Below are 22,905 nucleotides of genomic sequence, written 5' to 3'. Positions count from 1 at the left end.
CACGGTAACCTTCACGCCCCCTTTGTATTAATCACAGTTTAGCTGGGAATGTGATCATTACAAATTGAGATGCAAGTTTACTAGTACTACTTTGTTAGATGACTCAACTAAGTAGACAATAAATTTTACCCAGTATTTTTCTAACCTGGCACCAGGGGAGCATAGTTGAATTCAAGTTATTTTAATACACACACAAAAGCATCTCCAGGGAAAAATAAAATGTGAATACCTCTGATCTAATTGAGAACTAATAAATATATTACACGCCAACTGAGACAGTCATCTTTATTTACATCAAGTGTTTAAAACCGTATGTACATCACATACAACCACAGGCCATAGAATAGCACATTGACATGAACAAGGACAAACTATAGAGGTGAGAATAACACTTAGAAATTAAAAGTGCTCTGGTTTTCATTAATTTGAAATTCATAACCATCAGAGGTTGCTTCTGGAGCAACAGACTGCAACTCTTCGTCCTAGGATATTAAAGCAAAAACATTTAGAACATGCATTCAAAATTGGGCACTTATGATTAGATTTTTTTCCCATTTACCTCTCCAGAGAAGTACTTCTCAATCAGATTGAGAGCCGCTCTGTAAATGGTCTCATTCTCATGAGACTGAAGCGCTTCGATCCGGTCCAATCCACCGCATTCTTCAATCATTAGCGCCAACTTTTCTGACTCTCCTATTTTGTCACCAGCCTTAAAGGAATAGTGAAGGGAAAAACAATTTAAGTGATTGCTTCCCTAATCCCCAGAATCAAGGTATAATCCTTGAATATATTTAGGATCTTACCAAAAATATATTGTTGATGGCATCCAAGATTACAAGAACAGTCTTGCTGTCCTTTGAGGACAGTAGGTTGAGAAGAGGCTCAAGCACATTACACTGCACCAGGTACACCACTTGGTCCACACTGCCCCCGCTGGTGAAGTTCGTCACAGCCCACACAGCTTCTTTCTGAGTTTTGTAGTCACCCTGTGGAAAAGTTCAGGGGGAAAGGGGTGGAAACAGTGAGTGAGTAAAAGGGCACACATCCTGTGGTAGGTGTTTGAGAGGCACAATAAAAATCACAGCATACCCTCACGAGCACGTTAACCATATGCGGAAGGAGGCCGGCGTCTATGACTTCCTGGATTTGGGTGCTTTTGCCTGCCGTGACGTTGGATAAAGCCCAGGCAGCCTCCTTCTGAATGTTGGCCTTGTTGTGGCACAGTAGTGGGGCGAACATTCCCAGGGCTCCAGCATCAAGTACTGCCTGAGTCTGCTCATCTGTGCCCGTCACTATGTTGCCAATGGCACGCAGAGAAGGGGTCTGCGGGTGAGCAAATTCACAATTAGTGGCTCTGACGGATGAGCATTCATGGCCAATCCTCAGTTTAAATGAATACTATTCTGTCACCATCGATGCCATGCACGATATATAACTCCGATTGGTTAGGGAGTTTATTGGGAGTTGTAACTAGCACATATTTTTTTAATGTATTCAATTTATTAACGGGAACAAAAACTAAGATCATTTAAATTTATAATAAATGCTAATAGGGTTGGAGTTGATCTTTACAACGACTAAAATGATTAAAAAAAACCCTCAATTTTACCTCTTTGATACATTAAAATATGGATGGCAACAAATGTCATTTCAATACTTACCAGCACAGACAGTTCTCCGGTCCCAAGCAGTTCAACCATGCGATGTACCAGGCCCGCATCCACCACCACCTCAATACGCTCATTAGAGCCGTCGGTCAGGTACGACACCCCCCAGCAGGCATCAGCCAACACCTCCTTGTCGTTGTGGTGAAGGAGGCGTATGAGAGCAGGTAAGAGCTGCTGGACTGCAACCAGAGGAGGCGAAGGGTTCTTGTTCCGGCAGAGGTTGGAAACTGTCCAGGTCACGTTTCTCAAGTAGCCAGGCTAGCAGAGGGAAAGACATTTTGCATTTATTTACTTGAACTTTTTCAGTACAAAATAAATTCAGCAGCCAACGTGGTGCAATCTAGATAGTTCCAGGGCACTGAAAGAGTACATCAGTTCTGAATGCTGATATTCTTTAAAACAACGAGTTCAACATAGTGTACACCTGTAGTAATAGTGACTGGACGCACGGTGGCGCTGTTTGACAACACAAATCCCATATACTGGACTAAATGTTTGTAATTTTATGCGGTTTTCGAGAGGGGAAATCCGAGGGGAGTCCCTGTATCTAATACTGGAAAGGGCTTAAATAAAAGCCAATATTTCCCATAAGTGTACAAAATAGCCATTCTAGGCTATTTTAAATGCCATGTCATAACCATTTCAAAGAGGCAGGCACTTACACTTAATTCATTGAGGTCAGGCACTGCTAGTAGGTTAAGCAGGGCAGCCACAGCTCCATGCTTGATCACCTTGTCCCTCAGTGCTGAGCCGTCACCTACACATACGATTGAAAGAATATTATACATCCAATTCAATTGGCAAAGGTCATTTACTAGTCTAAACAGTGACTTCAAAATTACCTGCAATGTTTCCAAGAGCCCAGACTGCTTGCTCGCTAATGTGCTGGTGGGGGGATGTGACCAAGTTAATGAATGCAGGAATAGCCCCGCCCTGGACCACAGCATTTGTCTGGTCTGACGTTCCAGAGGCGATGTTGGTCAAGGCCCAGGACGATTCAAATTGGATGGCAGGACAGTCTGACTGTCCCAAGAAAGCCACAAACTTGGGGATTAATCCTGCACTGATGATCTGGTCAATAGGGGGGTGTCTCTCCCGCGAGAGCAGTTTTCTACATTCCGAATACACAAAACATGACAAATACAAATGTTAAAAAAATAATAAAAAGCAACTAAAAAGGACCTAAAGTACATGAATTGGAATTTTAGCCTTACCGTGCAGCCTGTGTTGCCTGCAGCTGTGAATCAATATTACCACTGTTTATTCCAGTGAGAATTTCTGCAACAGTCCACTGGCTGGAAGTCTTTATCGGGGAAAACAAAGTATGGAGATATAATTAGATACAATTCAGTATATTTCCATCAAGGATAAATGCTCCTCCCAGTATTTTTTTTTAAAGATAGGAATCGCCATTCATATATTTCAAGTATGCTATTTATTGAGTAGGATGTTAACTTATTCCAGCACCATTGATTGTCATTGCCATCCAACCATGAGGCTCCTTTCATGTAACATCTGCAGTGAATTTTAATGAGTCATAAAATAAACCAGCAACATTCGACAGGAATGCACTTGACCTGTTCAAATGCCATTTTGATTAAAAAAAGTCCGTAAAAATGCAACTGTTGACTACCCTTTTTTTTAAAATATTTGCTGCAATTGTTGGTAATAGACGTCTGCCACCGTCACTAACAGACAGTGAGTGAAGTGTTGTTTTCTATACATACATTGAAAGGAACAAACGTTGCAATAGCAGACTTTCCTCACCTGGCCGTTTTGATTTTTCTCTTGAAGTGGAGATGTGGCCTCTTCAGGAAAATCAGAAACGTTCCTTCTTTTGAACATTTGATCATCTTTCTTGGCTTTTCGAAGCTCGACGTTAACCTCCACCCTCCTTCGTCGAAGTTCCTATGCAAGTTTTTATAAACAAACACCAAATGTCAAGAATGGCAAAGTGGGCTAGCAAGTTGACTTTTGACACTTACATTGACATCTTTGCCTTTGTTCTTGAACCTGTTCAGTCGGGCGACGTTCTCGGACATTTTCAACAATGTCAATAATGCAAGCAGGCAATGAGGAAAAATATCAGTTCCTACCGTAGAAAAATCAAAGTTAGCTTACATAAACTTGGCGACGCCTCGTGACACTTTAGCATGACGACAGAATACGCATCAAGCAGAACATTTCACCGTTTAAGCAATATTACTATTACAGTACAAACTATGAAGCAAAATATTAATTATAGACAATTAATTCAAAAAAAGTTAGAAAACATTGAATTGTGAAAAAAATGGAGGACAACGGAGAAGTAACTCACCAGCTCCTAGCGAAGTGGTTCAAAATGTGCAGAAAATGACGCAGAGACCTTTAAATTCCTGTGGCAACGCATTCTGATAGGGCCATTTGAGCACAAGCATCCAGCCACCTCATCTAATTGGACTGTTTGAAAAGAAACAACCAACGCGCAGGAAACTGTCATACACGAATTCTCGCGAGAATTATAGTTTCAACGTGCTCCAATTGGCCACGTTATCATTATTAAACCGACAAAGCATTATATTTCTCATTCAAATACAAAGTGCATTCTTGTATTAATGTCTATCATGTGTTTTTCCTTTTTATTTTAAAGTTTTATTTATCTTGCCTTTATAGAGGTTATATGTGCTGTACTGCAACGTGCAGGGACAAAAAAGTACAGAAAAAACCCATTATGTTCATTTAAAATTATCAATGGATAGTTAATACTATTGAGAACTACTGATGTCGAAACCCTATATCACAATGAATACATTAATTATTAAATACATTCATTTTGAACAAAAAATACAGATGAAGCATGACCATGACTCAAATTAACAACAAATTATATTTGAAATGTTGTAATCTACTTGTTCTAAAGGACCATTAAAGGCTCAGAGTTAAAATGATTTTAATTTTCTATAATTTATTTAGTGGTTTGAGAACTAGTGGTTAGTGGTTTGGTTGAACTAACCAATTTTGGTCTACACACAATTAATATCAATACAAATTAAAATAATGAAGTTAAAATGAATTTTAAAAAGAAATATGCTCAAGTTTTTCAGTGATTGATTTGGCTTCACCACTTTTCAAGACTACACATCTGTTGTGCCGGCAACAAGTGGAAAGTTTTCAGCTTCCAGGAATTGTACTCATTTCCTTTTAACTGCAGTCCTTCTCAAATTGCGTTTTCTTTTGAGGAGCACAACAGAAAATCACAGAGAAGCACCGATTTAACACAAAGAATCAGTGGACTGAAAAATGCAATAAATAGTGTGAATTTCATCAAAAAGTTACACATTGATGTTAACATGTTGGGCAGTTGTATATTTCAGTTTTTTTTTTTTAAAGAACTATTACATTCATCTATTCTTGAGAATATAGCTATACACATACTAAACTAATTTGTAAAAATAGAAAGTCAATATCTCAACATTTTATTCACTTTAATATACATACATATTTTCTTAGCTGTAATAAAAAAAAAATCAAGTCAAAATTTGACTTTTTTGTTTTTTTTCCTTTTTAGTTTTTTTTTTACAAACAGAGCAAAAATCTTCAAATACACAGATTTGTCATTCTCCAGTCAGTCACTATTGCAGAGCAAGGTAAAGAGCCTAACAAGCATCTACTATTGTCCAGACATTTAGTACTGAACTGCCTTCTCATGCCACTCCAGCCTGAACAATAGAAACAGTACAAAAATGATGTAGATACAACATAATTTTTTAGTATGCTCAGTAAAACTCAGCCATTAATTCCATTTCCGACTTCCCATTTGGATGGCCAGTGACTATAACCAGAATGGTGGAAAAAAAGCCAAAGACATGATCAAAAAATAAAGTGGAAACATGAGAGCTCCTTGAGTCTTTTCTCTGAGGTAAAGTTCCTGTGAAATGCCAGCTCATCCATACAGTTCTGATTACAATAACAGAAAAAAATAATAATAAAAAAGGTCCTTTGGAGATAAATGGTGCGCCTGACTGACTCTGTAAAAGCAACAGTGCTGGATTGCTCCCTTAAAGGAGCACATCCCCAAAACAGGATGGGTGTCAAAGAGGGACAGTGGGGAAGGGCCAAACAAAATCTTGGCAAGTGTATTTTAATTTTTCTGCATTTCAGCAATGTTCCACGTATTCTAAGAGGCCGGAGACTGTAGCTTGTTGTTATGAGACCTACAACACGTGGAGAGAGGGCGTAGTTGAACCTTATATTCTGTTGTTGTGAAATGTGGACGATGATCGCACAAACACAGCGGATGCAAAAACCAAAGAAAAGAAAAAAAAGCTTTACTGACAGATGGTCCTAATGTCACATTGGATGTTATGTTCGGGGAATGCCTTTTTCCTTAATGACAACTTCTACAAATTACATATTTTGGGCAACAGTGGAACCAAATAATGATCAATGTTGATCAGGTACTCTCATGTAAAGATTATTTGTTAAAAAACAAGATATATATTACAACCACTGTACACGATAAAAGTATGTACATTAACCTTAAACACTGATCAAACCAAGGAGGTGGAGTCAAGTGATACTTCTCATAAATATGTCTGTAATAAAATATTCAGCTGTTAAACTCGACTCCAACATAACCCAAGATGTACAGTACATCATAAAATAGAAATTGGGCCATTTGTAATAAAAAATCATCCCCAAAATGCTAACTGCTGTGGCAGCTTGTTGATCATGATTAAACTTGACGTGGGTTGACGCACACAAAAAAAAAAAACTTCCTCATCATTCAACTGACGGTCTAACTTCAACATGGCTGCCACTTTATGGTGATTACTGAACAATCTTGCCATGACTTTTAGTCCAGTCCAGAGTCCAGCTAGACTGGCCCATTTAAGAATCTGACAATCTGCAAGACAGAAGAAAATGGGATGGCATAAATCAAAAGCATGCAGCAAAGGTGAACAAACCCAGACATGGCGGGCGAATGTCATCAACAAGCACTTTATGGACATTAAGTTGTGACAGTTAACTCTTCTTCTGAGCCAGACATGGCAAGAAAAATGAGTATCTCTGTTGAATTCATGCAAACTGCTAGTTCAAGCAATTGATGAACTCGGTTAACGCATGCAAGAGAAGCAATCAACTAGTGAAAAAGATGCAGAACTCAAAGTTTTTAAAAAAGCATGTTGATGCTAGGACAGCAGTATTTGGGGAGAATAGGAATTTACCTGCCAGCTTTGAAACATTTAAGTTTCTGTACAAAGAAGCCTTCGAGCACTTCCGCACACTGAAAGAAGGGCGTGTCATTGGGGTTGTAGTAGCGACAGTTGTCAAAGATTTTGGTCACGTCGGCCACAAACTCCGTGAGCTTGCGGTAATGCCGTTTTTGTAATCGGCTTTCCATTGTGGAAAAGTCTGCCAGGGAGAATTTTGAGTTAGTGTCATTTGGAAATGGTTAACCATTTATAGCAAACTCAACTTTAAATCATTGGTGCTTTATAAACCTGGCGGGGTCTCAGGGTATGCTTAAAACTTCACCACATTAAAACAGTGCTAAACAAGAAAGTATAAAATAACTATCTAGTAATATGATAACGTCATATAATCAATATGCAAAAAAACCTGTCCCAGATTTCTGCCATTGCACTGAATATTTGCTTGTTCGTTAAAATCTTTTCAAGACAGAAGCAAAAAAAATCTAATTGATGGCAAAATACTTGCTCTTACCCATTGGTTCTTTAATGACGCGATAATAATCTGGTGCGTCATGTGCATCCACTGGTTCAAGGAAAGGCCACGCCATCTTGTGAGACTGTTTAAACAGAGAAATATAATATTAAGCTGTTTTCAAACAAATTCTCACATTAATGTGTTTTGAGATTAAACCCACTGGCTAATGAGTACTTTGTTACACTTCTAACTTGATCAGAATGCATTACAGTGAAAAGGCTGGCCAAAGACCAGAGTAAAGCATTGCCCTATATTTATATAAATTAAATCAACAGCATATCGTTAAGAATCAGCTGAGCTAAGGGGAAAAACAATGATAATTGCTCACAATAGAACATTGTAGGCATGATGCTGTAAACTTGATAACAGGACATGAAAGATTGTGCAAAGCATGATGATTCAGTGAAGACTTTTGTGTCCAAAGAAGGTTGCATACCTGTAGGGAGCGTAATATTCTTTTCAGGCCGTCATAATCTTTGTCAGTAAGTGGCGTGAGGACCGTCATGGCGTCTTCTGTTGACTGACACTGCGGGCAAACGTACACGTCGATGTGATTGGCCTCGCTCTGTAGGATGCCCACACAGCGCCCATGGTACCAGTTCTGGCACCGGTCACAACCGATGTAAAACCTGAAACAAAAATAAATCATAGTCAGAAAAATCACATCACTTAAATAATGCAAGTAGGTGTAAGAAAACGTACTGTGATTCGTCGTATGGTGTCCGACAGATGCAGTAGAGCTCCTCTTTGCTTCCTCCTTCATGGCCCCTTTTACAATCATTACACACAAAGTCCTCTAACTTCTTGGCCTCCTTCTCAGTGATTCCCACACAGGCACCATGGAACCAATTGGAGCACAGGTCACACCCAATGTAAAACCTGAGCGCAAAGACAGATTGACTGGTATCAAATCAACATGAGCAAGTCTTCATTGTAGTGTGCTCTGATGGACAGCTTACTTGGACTCATCGTATGGTGTTTTACAGATACAGTATAGTTTATTGTCCTTCTTGTGATCCCTTGAAGTAGAGGAGAGCTGCTTCTTCTTTTTCTTGTGTTTTAGTGAGAATGGATCTCGGTCTTTGTCTCTTTCCCTTTCTCTGCCCATCTCCCTGTCTTGAGGTCGGATGTGCTCTTGTTCTTGCACCCTCTCCTTCTCTCGATCGCGGTCTCGGTCTTTTTCTCTATCTTTGCACCGATCCTGGTCTTTGTCTCGTTCGCGTTCCCGTTTCTTGTCACGATGCCGCTCCTTATCCCTGTTTCGGTCTTTGTCTCGCTCCTCTTCCCGCTTGCGTTTATGCGATGAGGAAGACGGTCCGGCTATGCGGGCGCTGTGAGAGGAATGTTTTGAGTGTGAGGGGTGGGAAGAATGTGTGGAGTGAGAAGATTGTGAAGAGTGTGAGGAGAGGGAGGATGACTTGATAGTTGCTGCCGCAGCCTGAGCAATGGCAGCTCGAGCCTTCTCCTTTTCTTTGTGTAGTTTGGCAATGTCCCGCCTCAGCTCCTCCTGTGTGCAATTCAAGGAAATGCGTCATGACAAACAGAACTCTGCATGCAGGCTTTCCCCAAGGCTTTATAAGCCTGACGGCCCTCACCAAACTCTATATACTTACTGTTTTAACCACAGTTGAATGAATGCTTACCTGCACTTGCAGCTGAAGGTCTTTATCCAGCAGAGCCCTCTTTTTTAGAATCTCAGCCTTCAAGTGTTCTTTGTGCTTGTACAACAATGCCGTCAGCTTGGTGGCATTCTGTTTAGAGCGCTTTTGCTCAACAACTTCTTCCTTTTTTCTTTTCTTGGCTGCTTGCTTCTCATCCTTCTCTATCTTATCTAAAATGTATTTCATCACCTGGTTGCACACAATCATTCTGGAGAAAGAAGACAGGACATTACAGCAAGTGTCCACCACAAACAATGTTAAATGTAAATTCGATCAAGCTAAATTGCCAAACCTTTGGTTCTCTTCTCGCTCAGCGGCAGCTAGCGTTTTCCTCTGCTTTAGCTGTTCCGTGGCAACACTCTGCTTTGCTCCCACCTGACCGCGACAATACACAATATCAGTGCTGAAATATGCATCAATTGACTGGTCATTGTTTGACAGTCTTACTTGTTTATGAAGACCATCTCCTGGGCTCACGGCCAACTGATTTGGATCCTTGAGCTCCTTCTTCTCGTGATATTTCTTTTTCTTAGGTGGGGTAGGTTGTTGTTTCACTGTGTGGTGATGCTGATGCGACTGCTGGTCTTTTTGTTGCTGCACATTTTGCAGTTTGTCCTGCAGGTTTGTGGGTGTTTGGATGGTCACCATGTTCTGGATTTGGTGTGCCTGTATTTGACCCCCCGTCTGTTGGATCTGGATAGGCAGTTGTAGTTTGATCTGCTGCGGAACGGCACCACTTTGCTGCTGTGCTTGTGCTTGAATCTGCGCTTGGATCTGGGCCGCAACGTGAGGTGGAAGAGCTGACAAGAGCTGCACTGGTTGTTGAATCCCTGGAAGTGTGATGAGCTGATGCCGAATGGAAGGCTGGACCTGAAGCTGTGGCTGAGCTTTAACATGGGTTTGGTTTGGCGATTGGAACTGGACTTGGACCTGCCCTTGCACAAGGGGTTGGGTTTGTATTTGAACCTGCGTTTGTGGCTGAGCTTTGAATTGAGTTTGAAGTGGACTTTTAATTGGTGAGGGACTCCCAATTTGAGATTGCTGCGATGCTTGAGTTGGAGTGGGAATCTGGTTTGTTTGCTGAAACTGGACCTGAACCTGAGGTTGGGCTGGAGCCTGAGGCTGTTGGAGAGTTTGAGGTTGTGTTTGCAATTGCGTTTGAAGTGCACCTTGTGTTTGGGACGGGTACTGAGCTTGGACCTGGGGCAAGGCTGGCTTCGGTGACTGAAACTGAACCTGGGGTTGAATTTGAGGAAGTTGATGCAGTTTGGGTTGGGATACTTGCTGAGTCTGTGGCTGAAATTGAACTCTGATTTGAGGGTGGAGTTGGGCTTGCGCCTGGAGATGAGGCGGAGACTGAATGTGTTGCAATTGTTGAGCTTGACCAGAAGGCTGGACCTGAATCTGTGTACAGATTTGATTTTGAGTTTGGGGCTGCAGTTGATTGACTATTTGGGTTTGTCTAACTGTAGTCACAACCGTGGAGACGGGTAATGCCTTCATTTGGAGCTGCACCGCAGAGATGGGAATCTGAGACACCTGCTGTACAGAAACTGCTGCAGGGTGCTGTATATGAGATTGCAGGGAAATAGACGCTTGTGGCAAAGGCGAACCAGAGCCTGATGCCAGAGTGCAGACAGGAACTGCAGTTAGGGCAGGTGGGTTGTGAATGGTTGCCTGTTGAACAGAATGGACTGGAATGCGGGCCTCACATGTACCTGGTTTCCAAACCTGGGGCTGAGCGGTCCTTTGCTCTATTAGTGCTGTAACAGGATAGGAGAGAAATAGAGATGCAAACTGAATGCACAAAATATTCAGAAGTAAATATCTTAAATCACAAAATGCAGTTAGAGCTGTATAAATCGGCTCATTACCTGGCACTGAAGGTGTTGTACATGTTGCCGTGACTGGGGTGACCACAGCATTTCCTGCCTGTGGATGAAGAGGAAGGGGGGCTACAGTTGGAATTTGGCTAAGTGTGTTAGCCGAGGATAGGACGCCAATTTGATTTGATACGACAGCGATGACAGGACAAGAAACAGAAGTGAGGGCAGATGTTGAGACTTGGACAGGTGAGGGGAGAGATGTAGATATGCACTGCAGTTGAGTGGATTTAGCAAATTGGACAGAAGTATTCCCTGGCAGTGGGACAAAAGTAGAGGGAGGGACTGTAACATTCGCTGGGACAGGAGCAGATTTAAAGGTTGTTGATGTGGACAAAGTTTGAGTCTGGTTCTGGGATTGAGGGGAGACTTGTCCTTTAACAGCTACTGCTGTTTGAGTATTTTCTAATATTTGGGGTTGAATCACAGATTGGTCTACATTTTGTTGTAAGGCAGGCACAGATGTTGCCAATGCAGGTTGTACTGGGGGGGAGGCTGTTAACGACGATGAAACTAGTGTTTGTGACGTAGCCTGGGTTACAACAGGAGTTATTTGGGTTGATGGTGCAGAAATGATACTTTGTACTGGTGCTTGCGGAGAAACGTGCACTGTTGTAGGAATGGAGGTTGACACTTGGGGAGGTGTAGGAACAGAGGTTGGGTTGGAAGCCAAATTTGAACTTGGTTGGGGAGAAGGAGCAGGAATGGGTTGTGTTGGGGAAGGGTGAGGCGCTGCCATTTGGGGCTGTGGCAAGGGTGAAGGAGGAGTCTGGACGGTGGAATTGGATATAGCAGGTGTTGCTATTTGGGTTTGGGGATTTGGCAATGCAGTAGGTTTTGCAGGAACAGCTGCAACTGGGGAAGAAGTTGGAACTGATGAAGATGCTGGCATTGGAGTGAAGAGGAAGCGATGTACTTGGCCATTGGGCATGGCTGCCTGCATAAGCTGCTGACCAGCCGAGGGGATGACTGTCACACCCTGTGGGACAATCTGCAGCTGGCCCTCAGTCTGGCCTTGACCTTGGATCACTACAGTTAGACCGGGATTTCCTGCCTGAAGTGGTAAAAGAAAAAATAAAATAATTATTTTTCAATTTCAAAGATTAAATAGAACCAAAAGACCAAGAATGAGAGGTCAAGACAAGCTTAAGCCAGTAGTATAGGGTTCTCATTGGCATCCATTGACGACACTAGCAGTCTAGTTATTCTTGACTGGGATGGGTGAATGAACATTTAATCAAACAAAAGGTTCTACAATAGAACTTTAGACGTTTTAAACAATCCCTTACCTCAGCACTCTGTGTTAACTGCATGAGCTGTGCCATAGTGAGTTTGACTTGACCCTGCTGTGGTCTACTTGGCTGGGAGGGAGCCGCTGGTCGCTGCCCGGGTGTTGGCAAGGGACCTGTGACTCTCTGACCATCAGATGTCTGAGTAGCGCCAGATACAGCAGATCCAACTTGGCTTAGCTTTTGGGAATTGCCTAGAAGCAAGGAACAAAGATAAAAAAATAAAAAAATCTCTAAGGCAATAGTTCAATTGGATAAGCATATTTAAAAGAAATAGAAATAATACCTTGTGAAGCCAACAGAGGATTTACACAAGCTTGAGTTTGGCTTCCTACTTTCACCATCTGGACCCAAAACAAAAGCAACTATTGTTTAATATGATGCCTTACTTTAGGTAAGGTTCACTAAGACTCAAGTTCCAAAGGCAAAATACCTTTTGTTGTGAAGATGATGAGTTAGTAGCTCTGAGGTTGATATTCCCAGTTGTAGGGTGAAGCGTACTGTAGGTTCTCAAGTTTGCAGGAGGGCCAGATGGGAATATACTGGTGCTTTTATTCTCCTCTTTTGAAAGAACAAAGATATAAAACATGTTTTTTTATATTGTAGATGGATTATTAGCTTACATGCACATTTACCTGTGTTACTACTGGTTTGACCCTGTTTGACCCATGTGGCAAAAGACTGGTGGAAGTTCTTGTCTTGATGCAGGGCGAGTGGAGAACTCAATTTGGAGGCCAAGACCATCTTGGTTCCCGATGTTACCGCAAGTGTTTTCTGTCCAGTAGACATAGGTGTACTGACAGAAGCTAAAGTGCTGGAGGAAGTGGTGATGGAGGAAGTGGTGGGTGTTGTTGTTGTAGGTGTGTATGTTGCTTGTTGTTCAAAACGTTTCTAAAACAGCACATTCAATGAAGATTTAATTTTTAAAATCACTACAAATGAGACGTCTTATAAGGTAAACAGCAGTAATGTGTTGTTTTCTCACCTGCTGGGCAGCCAATCTAGTCTGTTTAAGCTGATTCTCCAAATGCAGCTTGACATCTTCTGCATTCTTAAAAGTGATAGTTTTGGAGGAATCTATTCCTTGCGATTTATCTTTCTCCAATCTATAAAAGCAAGGAAAAAAGGTAGTACGTGAACTACTTTCATGAAATCGTGTACCACTAAAGTCCTGAAAGGCACTTTTATAGTGTTGAGTTTTTCATAGTGAGTGACATTAGTTGAAATATAGCACAAATAATCATCTCCTGACATTCTTAAGTTACAATATGATTCTCACTTTTCGGAAAAGGCTCTGATCTCCCACAACTCCAGGTCCTCTTCAGGAATCCATTTCTCCACGGCAATAGGTCCAGTTGGTTTGGTTGGCTCCTGTTTCTTGGGTCGCAAAGCACTCGATCGCAGACCTTTCCTTTGTGGAGTTGGAGTTTCTGTTCATAAGAAAGAGAGATTATCATTATTAATTATTTCCTATGCATGGAGCCACAGTTGAGTCCTGTTTCGGCAAAGTTGTTAGGTTTGCAATATCCTAAATTACTACTGCATATATACACTACCTTTATTGGAATCCTTGTTTCCAAGAGGACAGATAATCTTCCTGATACAGTATTCTGAGTAGATGCCATAAGGTCCCACATCTCTTCGCTTAATGATCTCTGTTGTGGTGATATCAGTCTCTGTGGTTTCTGGAAAAGATAATCCAACATGTTAACAAGGTATATCACCCATCCATTTTCAATTCACTAGTCCATATGGGGGCTGATATCAGCAGTTAACAAAATGGACATGTCGCTTGTCAATCATAGCACACAGACAAACCATCCAATATGTGGGGAATTTTAAAACTTGAACTAAGCTAAGAATTATGGTTTGTAATGTAAGAAGCAACCCAAATACTTCTGCAAAATATGCAAAAGCCACATTAATGTGAATTTTACATGGTAAAAAAGTAAAGAAAAATGCAACCTGTTTTTATAAGAAAATAAATGAATACAACTGTAAATGGTTGTGTTCCTACCTTTCCTTGTAAGGCTGACACCAATGGAAGGCTTCACAGCCATGTCATCCCACCTTAGACAGGCCCACAGTAACCTGAGCATTAGGCTTACTCCTGCCAGTGATCTCACTGTCTGAAGACGATACCTAACCAGGGAAAGGAAAAAACAATGAAGAGTTTTACAAAATACATTTCTAACCTTAGATAAGAAACAGTCATATATATATATAAAAAAAACAGTTGGAATAGTCCCCAAAAAGAAAAAAAAAAGATGGAGATGCAATGCTAACCTCCATGTGATTCCAAACGTAGGCCGAGGTGAAGGGTAGGGCCAAATATCCATGGCTGGTTTTGCATTGTAGTTAAATATGGGAACCTCTCGGAACCCTCCTCTTCTCGCCAGCCTCTTCAGGTCATCATTGGGTAGGACGAAGATGCTCTTTTTGCTGCTTTTGGTGACAAATTTGCGATAGGATGGTAGTGCTGTGCCTGATCGTGCCTTCCTAAATTTGCTAAATTTAAGAAGACTGACTCTGTCACTAGTGGTATACTCGGAGCTTATCACCAGAGAACCATTCGCCGTGGCGATGGTCACCTTTGAATTAGTGACACCTGCATTGGCAGACTTCTGAGAGATGACTGGCTTATTGGTGGAGGTTGAAGTCAAAGATTCTGTGCGATTTGGAGGCTGTAGTACATTTTGCGTGGATGTCTTTACATCATTTGTGTTACTGCAGTTGTCCACACTATTAAGGGAAGACGGAGTTGAACTTTGACAAGTAGCCTGCACTGTTCCTTCTTTAATATGTTGAGAATCTCGTGTAATAGCTACATTATGCTCAAGTTTAGGGATCTTTGAAGGTGGATGACTGCCATATTGTGAAGCACTTTGGGAAACATTTCCATTCATTAAAGGTTTGATAGGCTCTTTGTTTTCTCCTTGGACTGGATTTGAACCAGCAATAATCCCAGTTTCTCCATTCACCTGCTCTGCATTGATCTTGCCTTCGTCGTCAGCACCCGTATTAGTTTGTCGACTGTCTCGCTCCATTTCCTCAAAGCTACGTTTTTTTATGTTCTCCCCTAATGGTGCTGCCTCTTGTTTCTGATATTTCTCTGGAGTCTCCATTGCTTCAGATATATAATTGCTTTTACCATTGATCCCAGTGCTTCCAGCAGGTTCTCCATTAACTTCTTTAAGTGGCGTAGCAGCACTGTTGCTATGCAAATGACAGATTTCTGACTGTATGCTGTGTTTGATTGCCTGAGAGTCCAATTCAACATCAGTTTTTATTTTGCCTTCCTTATGTTCCTCTTCAAACTCAAGCTTTTTAACAACTGTATCATTCTCTTGCTTTGCTTCGGTTTTAACGGGACTCTCAATAGGCCGCTGTTTAACTGATGCAGTTCCTTCAGTCTTGACTACAGAGGAAGACCGTGCAGAAGCAATTTTTGACAGCAATCCCGACGGTCTGAACCGCTCTAGTCTCTCCTTCTCTTCTAAAGTGAATTGTTTCACACGCCTCTCCAAGAGTCCATCCAATTTAGAAGGCTTTACCTTCTGTTTATAAATTGTCCGTAAATGGAATCCTTCACTCACATTGACAACGTCATATAAAGGCTTCGGTACAGGGGTCTCCTCTTTGAGTTTTTCAGATTTCTGGATTGGTTCTTCTTTTTCAGACTGTTCAGCAGGTACCGAAGAGCCTTTGTTTTCAATGTTTTCTAGAAAAAATAGTAAGATTATTAAATACCTTGAGATCTCTAAAGGAGAACATATCAAACTCTACTGGGACATCAATATATTACCCTTTTCTTCATTTTTAGGGACGGTATTAAGGCTGGGTTCAATCTCCAATTTGCAATTTCCACCCTTTTCTTGCTTCTCTTCTAAAAGCTTTGTTTCCAAATCTTTAGATGTTTCTTGTTCTGAGGAGGTCTGCTGCTTGTTTTCTTCTGTATTTTGAGTGGGCTCCTTTTCATCTTGTGCCCTTTTCTGTTCATTTGTGCATGCAGAATTTCTCTTGGCTGCTTTGGCTGCTATGAAGACAGAATCAAGTATTCATGTTTAGGTATTGGCAATTTTAGGCTAGATAAAAAAAATTTAAAAAATCATTTTGTTCCTTACCTTCAATTTCTTTTCGATAGTTTGCGTTGGTGTTTCCTGGTAACTTGGTAACAAAACGTAGTACACGAGTCTTACTGACCCAACTCCAGCCACCATACCCCGTCACTCTGTATTCCTCACCCTTTTGCTTCCACACCTTGTCAATATAGGAAAAATAAATTATGGAGAAGCATACATTTAACAGTCTACAAATGTAATCATGATTATATGAAGACAAAAAGGTCATTTTTCTGCTACTTTTTCCTCACCTGGTGTTTGATGTTAACACTATATTTCACCCATGTGGCCTGCTGGAGAGTCTCCTCGTCCTCCAGTTTTTTCTCCCGTTTTTTCACCTTCTCTTTTTCTTCACGCTCCATGGCAGACATACGATGTAACCTGTTACAGAAAAACTTATTTTAAAAAGCGTATCTAATCCTAATCAAGTATATTGTTATACTATGTGACTGTAGTATAATTCCTGTAGTGACACACACGTGACCTTGTGTGTCCGAGAGACTCTTTCCACACAGGCAGCATGACGACTGGTTTGATGGCACACTCCAGTATAGCCAAGGCCAGGGCAAATTCCCTCGCCTTGCTGCACATTTGTACTGCTTTGTTCCAGTTGCTTCTATAAATGAATAAAAACATGTTTTATATTGTTATTCAATTGCAAGAACAATGGCAAAATAAGTGGTCCAACATCTGTTTTTGTCACTAGGAGTAGTAACACAGTTGAAAGTACTGTGAATTCCCATTTATGTCGATAAAGGTACAGTGTGAAGACAGAATATTTTGCTTCTCATTAAGACAAATAGTAGTAATGTGTGGATTAAACTTTAAAAAAAATATCTCTAACTAAAGTACATTGCTGTTTTGACATGCAAACCAAGACATGATAAAAATGAACAATTTGGATGAAAGTTCTAACCTGTGTGCTGCCCAGTTAGGGTGCATAAAAGGCGTCGGGACATTGCTCTCTAGCTGGATGATATTGAAACGAAGGGTGTTGATTGTCGGACCCCGGGATCCGTAGATGGAACCGTTCCACTTGAACTCAGACGCAGTCGTCAAGCTGAACTTGTGGGAGAGGTGGCGCCTTTTGTCGTGATCTTCTCGGTGCTGATGCTTGTTGAGAGCCAGGATATTGGTGCTGTATTGGTTGTGGTATACCCTATATTTACCTTCCTGGCCCAGTTTGAACAAATTGTTCAAGTTGACCGTAAGGTCACTTTTTAAAAAGCTGGAATGTGATGTTTCGACATCTGGGCCAGCAGGAGATGACTAAAACACAAAAAGGGAAGCTTTAGTTAGCTAAATAACGTCAATAAAATTATTTTAGTCTATTTGTTTCAAGTAAATGCAGGCCTATCTTTAGTGTATATTTAAAAAAAAACATGATGTCGCCTTTGTCACCTCTTTGCTTTTTCTGGGGTTTATAGCTTCTGGTGCTGATCCAGTTGCTGTGCTGCTCCTGAGATTTTCACTAGCCTCCTCTGTCAATCAGAAAAAGGACGGTGTTACTTTGGGAGAACAACAAACTACAAAATCATCCCTGATCTAAGATATAAAATGGTGCACCTGTGCCATCTTGACTAGTAAAAGAAGACCGAGAAGACCTCTCAAACAGGTCTGGCTGCTCTGGTTTACTGGATGTCGCGCTGTTTGAGACCTGGCAACCTCCTTCTGGTTGCTTGTCATGGGCTTCTTCTAGCGTACATTCACTGCTCGGCTTGACTTTTGTATTTTCACCTTTAAAGAAATGAGGTGAAGCAGAAAAATGGATAAACACATGCTTTACACGTATAACTGGTGAAATGAAAGTTTATTACTTAGTGGTAGTACAATGGTATTGAAAATGGGCCCTTGTTACTAAGCCAAATTTAGCAAGGTGGAACCAGGGTGGGAATAAAAACAGTGCTTTTGTAAAACCACAATTATTTGGTCATAATTAGTGTACTCAGTAACGATGTGACTAGATTATTAATGCAAAGAGGTATGATTTTGTGTAAAAATGAAAAAAAAAGTTGAAAATATAATCAAATGTATTTAATCCGCTGCCTTGTGGTGTAGTGGTTCAGTCGCCGGACTTTGGTGCGGACAAGCGCGGGCTCAATTCCCGCTGATGGCAGTGTCATTGGGGGTTTAGATGATTGTTTGTCTCTGTGTGGCCTACGACTGACTGGCGACCAGTTTAGAGTGTGGTTTGCCTTTTGCCCAAAGACAGCTGGGTTAGGCTCCAGCAACCCCCCGCAACCCTTTCGAGGATGGACGGTATAAACACAGCTCGCGTATTTTCCGGACTATAAGCCGCAGTTATGCATACAGTTTCCATTTACCTCGTGAAGTAGTGGCGTCCTGGATATCGGTGTCCATTGGCTCTCCATCTCCAAGCTGTGATTTGACTTTGGCTGCATCACTCACTGTCTGTGCAGAACTTGTTTCTGCTGGCGGCTTCACTTCGTCTTCTTGCCCGTCTGACTGTTGTGTTTTCAGTTGGCTCTTTAACCGTTCCTTGAGATTCTCTGTCATAAAAAGGACACAAATTGGCATTTGATGGTAAGGCCTACAACAAAACTAAATAACAAATGCTTACCATTGACAGCAGTGAGGTAGGCTTTATTGTTTCCACAAGCAGTATTCGTAAGTTCCTCTGTGATGTCCATATGCGTTTGAACTTCCACCTTCATCTCTTCCAGAGTTGCACAGAGGTCTGTTTCCCAGTACTCCTTATCGAGGCACTCGAGGAGCTCGTCAAGCTGGGTTTTGCTGCTATAATACCAGATTTGTTTCTTTTCGTGCTCTCCATCCTCTTCACTGGTAACAAGAAAAAAACATTAGAAAAAGTTGGAAACATGTCATAAATTATATAAAATCTAAAAAAAAATCTCTTTCATTGGCTATTTATCATTCATTCTAATTTATGACGTTTAAATTCATTCATTGTGCAATTTTGGATTCATACATTTGGCTCAATTGTACCTGGGACCCCAGAGTGGAACTACAAAGCATCTATATAACTATAATTAACTATATAATTATCTCAATTATCAGGTCTGATATTGAACAAATAATTCTTCCATGAATTGAGCTATTTGGCTCCCTGTTGCAGATTCAGTAGTTTAAAGATACCCCAAATAAGATCATATGCAAAATCATTGACGGAAACTGTTTGCAACGGGGCCCTTTGACTTACATAATAATTCTTCGGCTAAGAAACCAGTATTTTCTCTGGTGTCGGTCATAACCAATAGGCTCCTGGCGTATGTAGGGCCTGTTCTTCTGTGCTTCCGTCACACAGTCCGTAACACCGGGCACTTGATGCGCCACACAGACCTCGCACTGCCACTCATCTTCCGGGACCTCCTTTAGCGGTGGCTTTACACACTCCAAGTGGTAAACCGCAGAGCAGGTTTCGCAGCAGAGCAGGTCACCCAGACGATGACACACACGACAGTGATCGTCATACTGCATGACGCCATCAGACATCAGCTCTTCACGAGCAACGTTGGTCGTGAGAAACTGATTCACCAGAAACTGAAGCACCTTGATCTTATTTTCGACAGGACCAAAAGGATAATCATTCAGTTCCTGATAAGGGAGGACGTAGTGATACTCTTTGTCACTCTCGCAGTAAGCCCGTAAAACTTCCGGCCACGTCATGCCATCGATGAAGTAAAGAGTGGAGTTGACGCTGTCCTTGAGGTCAACGGGCCCGAAACTAGTGTTGGAAGTTTCCTCTTCATGCAAGATGGCCTTCAGTAGAGAAATGTGAGTCTCGGCGATTAAAGTGCATTGTTCTTGGCCGATGAGTGCCGCGCAAAAGTCCTCAAAGCGGAAGGGTGACAGCCGGAGTACCGCGCTGAAGTTCCGTAGCACCTCGTAGACGGAGGTGGCGTTTAGCAGCTCTTCACGAGGGACCAAGAGATCCTCAGACGATTGGGGTAGATCAAGAGAAGGAATGTTTTTCTCCTCCAGAATGGGGGTGCGGGGTCGGGGGGCGTGGACCTTCTTCCTTCCTGTGGGACATATCAGTATCAGCAAATTAGTCTTTTCACAGAGAAACTTAAGGCAAGAACAAATGTGCTAAAATCAATTCATTAGATTGAAGTAATTTCCTGTTTAAATGGGATGAGATAGAAATAAGATTTGTTATATGTAATTTATAATTACATAATAATAATAAACAAGAGTTGCCTTTTATTGATGTAGGTACAAATTTCCCTCTAGTTATAGACCCATTTGGGAATAAGATTAATATTTGTTGATAGTATTATTTTTGTAAAGTAAGGGTGCTTTAGCTGAATGTTTGTAAACAATGCATTTACAACATGCAACAATTTTTCTCAGTAGAAGATTCCTGGAAAGTTTTGTTTATTATGACAAGCAATCAAAAGGTTTAAATGCAAACTTTCAATCAACATATTAAATATTTTTGTAAATAACTCATGCTCATTTGCACTTCCTAATTAAAATGGATTGAACATCTAGCAAAGTCAATAGTTGTGAACCCTAAGCATTCACAATCTGTCCTCTGTTTTAATAAATTGGACGTCGATCTGTGTCAAAAATGAGACATGAGTTAAGGATCGAAACCAGTTTTCCAACTTTGTATCCCCAAAGTACAAGCTGCGTAATTTACTACTTGTACTGATATGATCACATTGCCCAGTTGTGGTTGACAGCAACATGTTTGGATGTGCAAGCTAATTTGCCTTGCTAACGCTAGCGTTGGATGCTACTCCCAGGAATGCAAAACAATGCCATAACCCGGAGCCGTACACGTCAAAGCAGGTCACAAACATCTACGTGACGTACTACTAAAAAAAGTAAACACGTTTAGCTAGATTGATCTAACTCACGAATGCACCTGCATACGGGACACAGACCGCGGCCTGTATTCCATTAGTGTGCGTTCTCCATTTTGAACAATAACCTAAGTGCTTCATGTATCAAAACATGCAAACCATCAGAGGGGATTAAACGTCACTTAATGAATAACACATTTAGGTATGATTTTCTGTTAAATTACCCGGGGTGCTGGCATGCGTGCTCTGACTCCGAAAGCTACTCTCCGTACAGTAGCTGGCATCCTCCTCCACCTCCTCCTCCTCGTCCAGTACATCATCCAAGCAGTCCGAGTCATTCTTAAGGCCCTCGTCCTCTTCAGATCGAGGGTCCTCCTCAACGACTTCTTCCTCCTCTGATCGCAAACTGACGGCGTCGTCGTCCTCTTCGCTCTCGTGGTCGTCGTAAACGATGTTTTTGTTGCCAGGCGTCCTCTTGCCTCCACGACCCCCTCTTCCACCACGGCCACCTTTGCCTCGTCCCCTACCTCGCGTCGAGATGACAGATCCCGCTTTCTTTTTCCTCGCCGGCTTTGGTGCTTTCCGGGCGGGGCTCTCGACCTCTTCATCCCCGCTGTCTCGGAAGCGGGGCTTGATATTCCTTCTCGGCCGCAAACCCCTGGTCGTAGCCGGAGCTGGTGAATGCTCCTCGGTTGCTAGCGGTTTGGGCGGCCTGCCCCTTTTCCCTCTCATGATAGGCGAACGCGTTTATTTTACAATCCCTATGGTTGCGTCCGCTGAGGCGACGAAGAAGCCGACGAAATTCGGTCCTCGCGTAGGACCGGTGCGATCGGGGGGCAGTGGGCATGCAAAGCCGCGAAGCCCGTGAGTTTCCTCGGCTGTGAAAGCTCAAAACGTTAGCCCGGCGTCCCGTTCGGGTTCGCCTAGAGCCGCCATTTTTCTTTTCTGTCTCTGGGTCTGCAAACACAAGGCCCCCACCACTCGGATCACGTGGTACAGCTACTGGCTCCAAATGGCAACAAAAACCTAAAGAAAATACTATTAGTATACTATTTGTTGCATCAACATTACTATTTCTTCATTTCCCTCCTTTATTTCCATTTTAAAAATTAAGTGACGTTTTTTGTAATTACAAGTAGTACAAGTATTTTTAATATTCTTTCAGTTAGAATGTGCTCTATCAATAGGATATGGATTAAATTAAATATATTTTGAAAGTAGCCACTTCAATTCATATTTCCATAACTTCAAGGCAGTCAAACATTAACCAATATTAAAATAGCTAGGAAAACAGTACAAATGACTTGTATATATATTTACAATATTTATACACATTCAATATATAACCAGCAGGTGGCAGTAAAATGACAGGACAAAACAACTTGAAGTCATCTGGAAGAAAACATATTTTCAAGACTGGCATTTTAATTTTCAATCCCTCTAAGTATGCATGGCCGATATGGATGTGCTTTTATCCATTCCATAAATTGTCTTTTTATTTTACTAGACTAACCTAGAGTATCAGTACATAAAACCCTACAAACAGGACACAATAATAACAGACAGTTGTCTTCATCTCAGACTTATCAACAGAAGGGAGCAAGTAAAAATAAAGAATTAGCAAATGCCAGGGGTGATAAAGTAACCTTTTCAAGATTAAACTGGTCTGCCCATTTTATTGGATGTCTTATGTATAGCCAGAGAATTGCATTTTACCCTTTTGCTGGTAAACATGACTTAAAAAGACGACAACAAGCAAACCAACAACACGCAGAAGAACAT

At 41.5% G+C, this 22,905-nt stretch overlaps 2 protein-coding genes across 2 annotated transcripts; both read right to left on the bottom strand.

Annotated features, from left to right (window-relative positions):
- Positions 1 to 271: 271 nt before the first annotated feature.
- kpna2 (karyopherin alpha 2 (RAG cohort 1, importin alpha 1)) lies at positions 272 to 4,129 on the bottom strand. Its single transcript, XM_077733796.1, has 11 exons — positions 3,985 to 4,129; positions 3,653 to 3,759; positions 3,435 to 3,575; positions 2,882 to 2,970; positions 2,510 to 2,778; positions 2,330 to 2,424; positions 1,662 to 1,925; positions 1,090 to 1,323; positions 804 to 986; positions 560 to 709; positions 272 to 482 (listed from the first exon to the last, which is right to left on the bottom strand). The coding sequence occupies exons 2-11, from the start codon at positions 3,707 to 3,709 to the stop codon at positions 393 to 395; spliced, it is 1,572 nt and encodes a 523-aa protein (XP_077589922.1). The 5' UTR covers positions 3,710 to 3,759; positions 3,985 to 4,129; the 3' UTR covers positions 272 to 392.
- Positions 4,130 to 5,106: 977 nt separating this feature from the next.
- On the bottom strand, positions 5,107 to 22,056 carry bptf (bromodomain PHD finger transcription factor). The gene is made up of 30 exons (XM_077733795.1): positions 21,348 to 22,056; positions 19,512 to 20,334; positions 18,912 to 19,132; positions 18,655 to 18,840; positions 17,897 to 18,067; positions 17,732 to 17,811; positions 17,247 to 17,599; positions 16,815 to 16,946; positions 16,582 to 16,711; positions 16,334 to 16,469; positions 16,015 to 16,245; positions 14,496 to 15,930; positions 14,227 to 14,351; positions 13,766 to 13,894; positions 13,489 to 13,639; positions 13,195 to 13,315; positions 12,845 to 13,100; positions 12,643 to 12,770; positions 12,496 to 12,553; positions 12,210 to 12,403; positions 10,912 to 11,974; positions 9,485 to 10,800; positions 9,330 to 9,412; positions 9,020 to 9,245; positions 8,336 to 8,883; positions 8,079 to 8,255; positions 7,813 to 8,005; positions 7,374 to 7,458; positions 6,875 to 7,061; positions 5,107 to 6,552 (listed from the first exon to the last, which is right to left on the bottom strand). Exons 1-30 carry the CDS (start codon positions 21,853 to 21,855, stop codon positions 6,537 to 6,539), a joined length of 9,462 nt encoding a protein of 3,153 aa, XP_077589921.1. The 5' UTR covers positions 21,856 to 22,056; the 3' UTR covers positions 5,107 to 6,536.
- Positions 22,057 to 22,905: the final 849 nt, after the last annotated feature.

Source organism: Stigmatopora nigra, chromosome 15, assembly GCF_051989575.1.
Source record: "Stigmatopora nigra isolate UIUO_SnigA chromosome 15, RoL_Snig_1.1, whole genome shotgun sequence".
NCBI lineage: Eukaryota > Metazoa > Chordata > Actinopteri > Syngnathiformes > Syngnathidae > Stigmatopora > Stigmatopora nigra.
The sequence above is the reverse complement of the archived record's forward strand: the minus strand, read 5'-3'. Positions and strand labels throughout refer to the sequence as shown.

Bases quoted from the DNA above. Each gene is read 5' to 3' on its own strand.
- kpna2 (XM_077733796.1), bottom strand. From the start codon at position 3,709: ATGTCCGAGAACGTCGCCCGACTGAACAGGTTCAAGAACAAAGGCAAA. The intron at 2,425-2,509 runs GTAATTTTGAAG...TCGTATGTGTAG, and splicing joins GGCTCTTGGAAACATTGCAG to GTGACGGCTCAGCACTGAGG. The intron at 987-1,089 runs GTATGCTGTGAT...ACTTTTCCACAG, and splicing joins TGGTTAACGTGCTCGTGAGG to GGTGACTACAAAACTCAGAA.
- bptf (XM_077733795.1), bottom strand. From the start codon at position 21,855: ATGAGAGGGAAAAGGGGCAGGCCGCCCAAACCGCTAGCAACCGAGGAG. The intron at 19,133-19,511 runs GTAAGTCAAAGG...TCTTGTTACCAG, and splicing joins CTTAGCCGAAGAATTATTAT to TGAAGAGGATGGAGAGCACG. The intron at 16,246-16,333 runs GTAAGGAACAAA...CTGTCTTCATAG, and splicing joins CTATCGAAAAGAAATTGAAG to CAGCCAAAGCAGCCAAGAGA.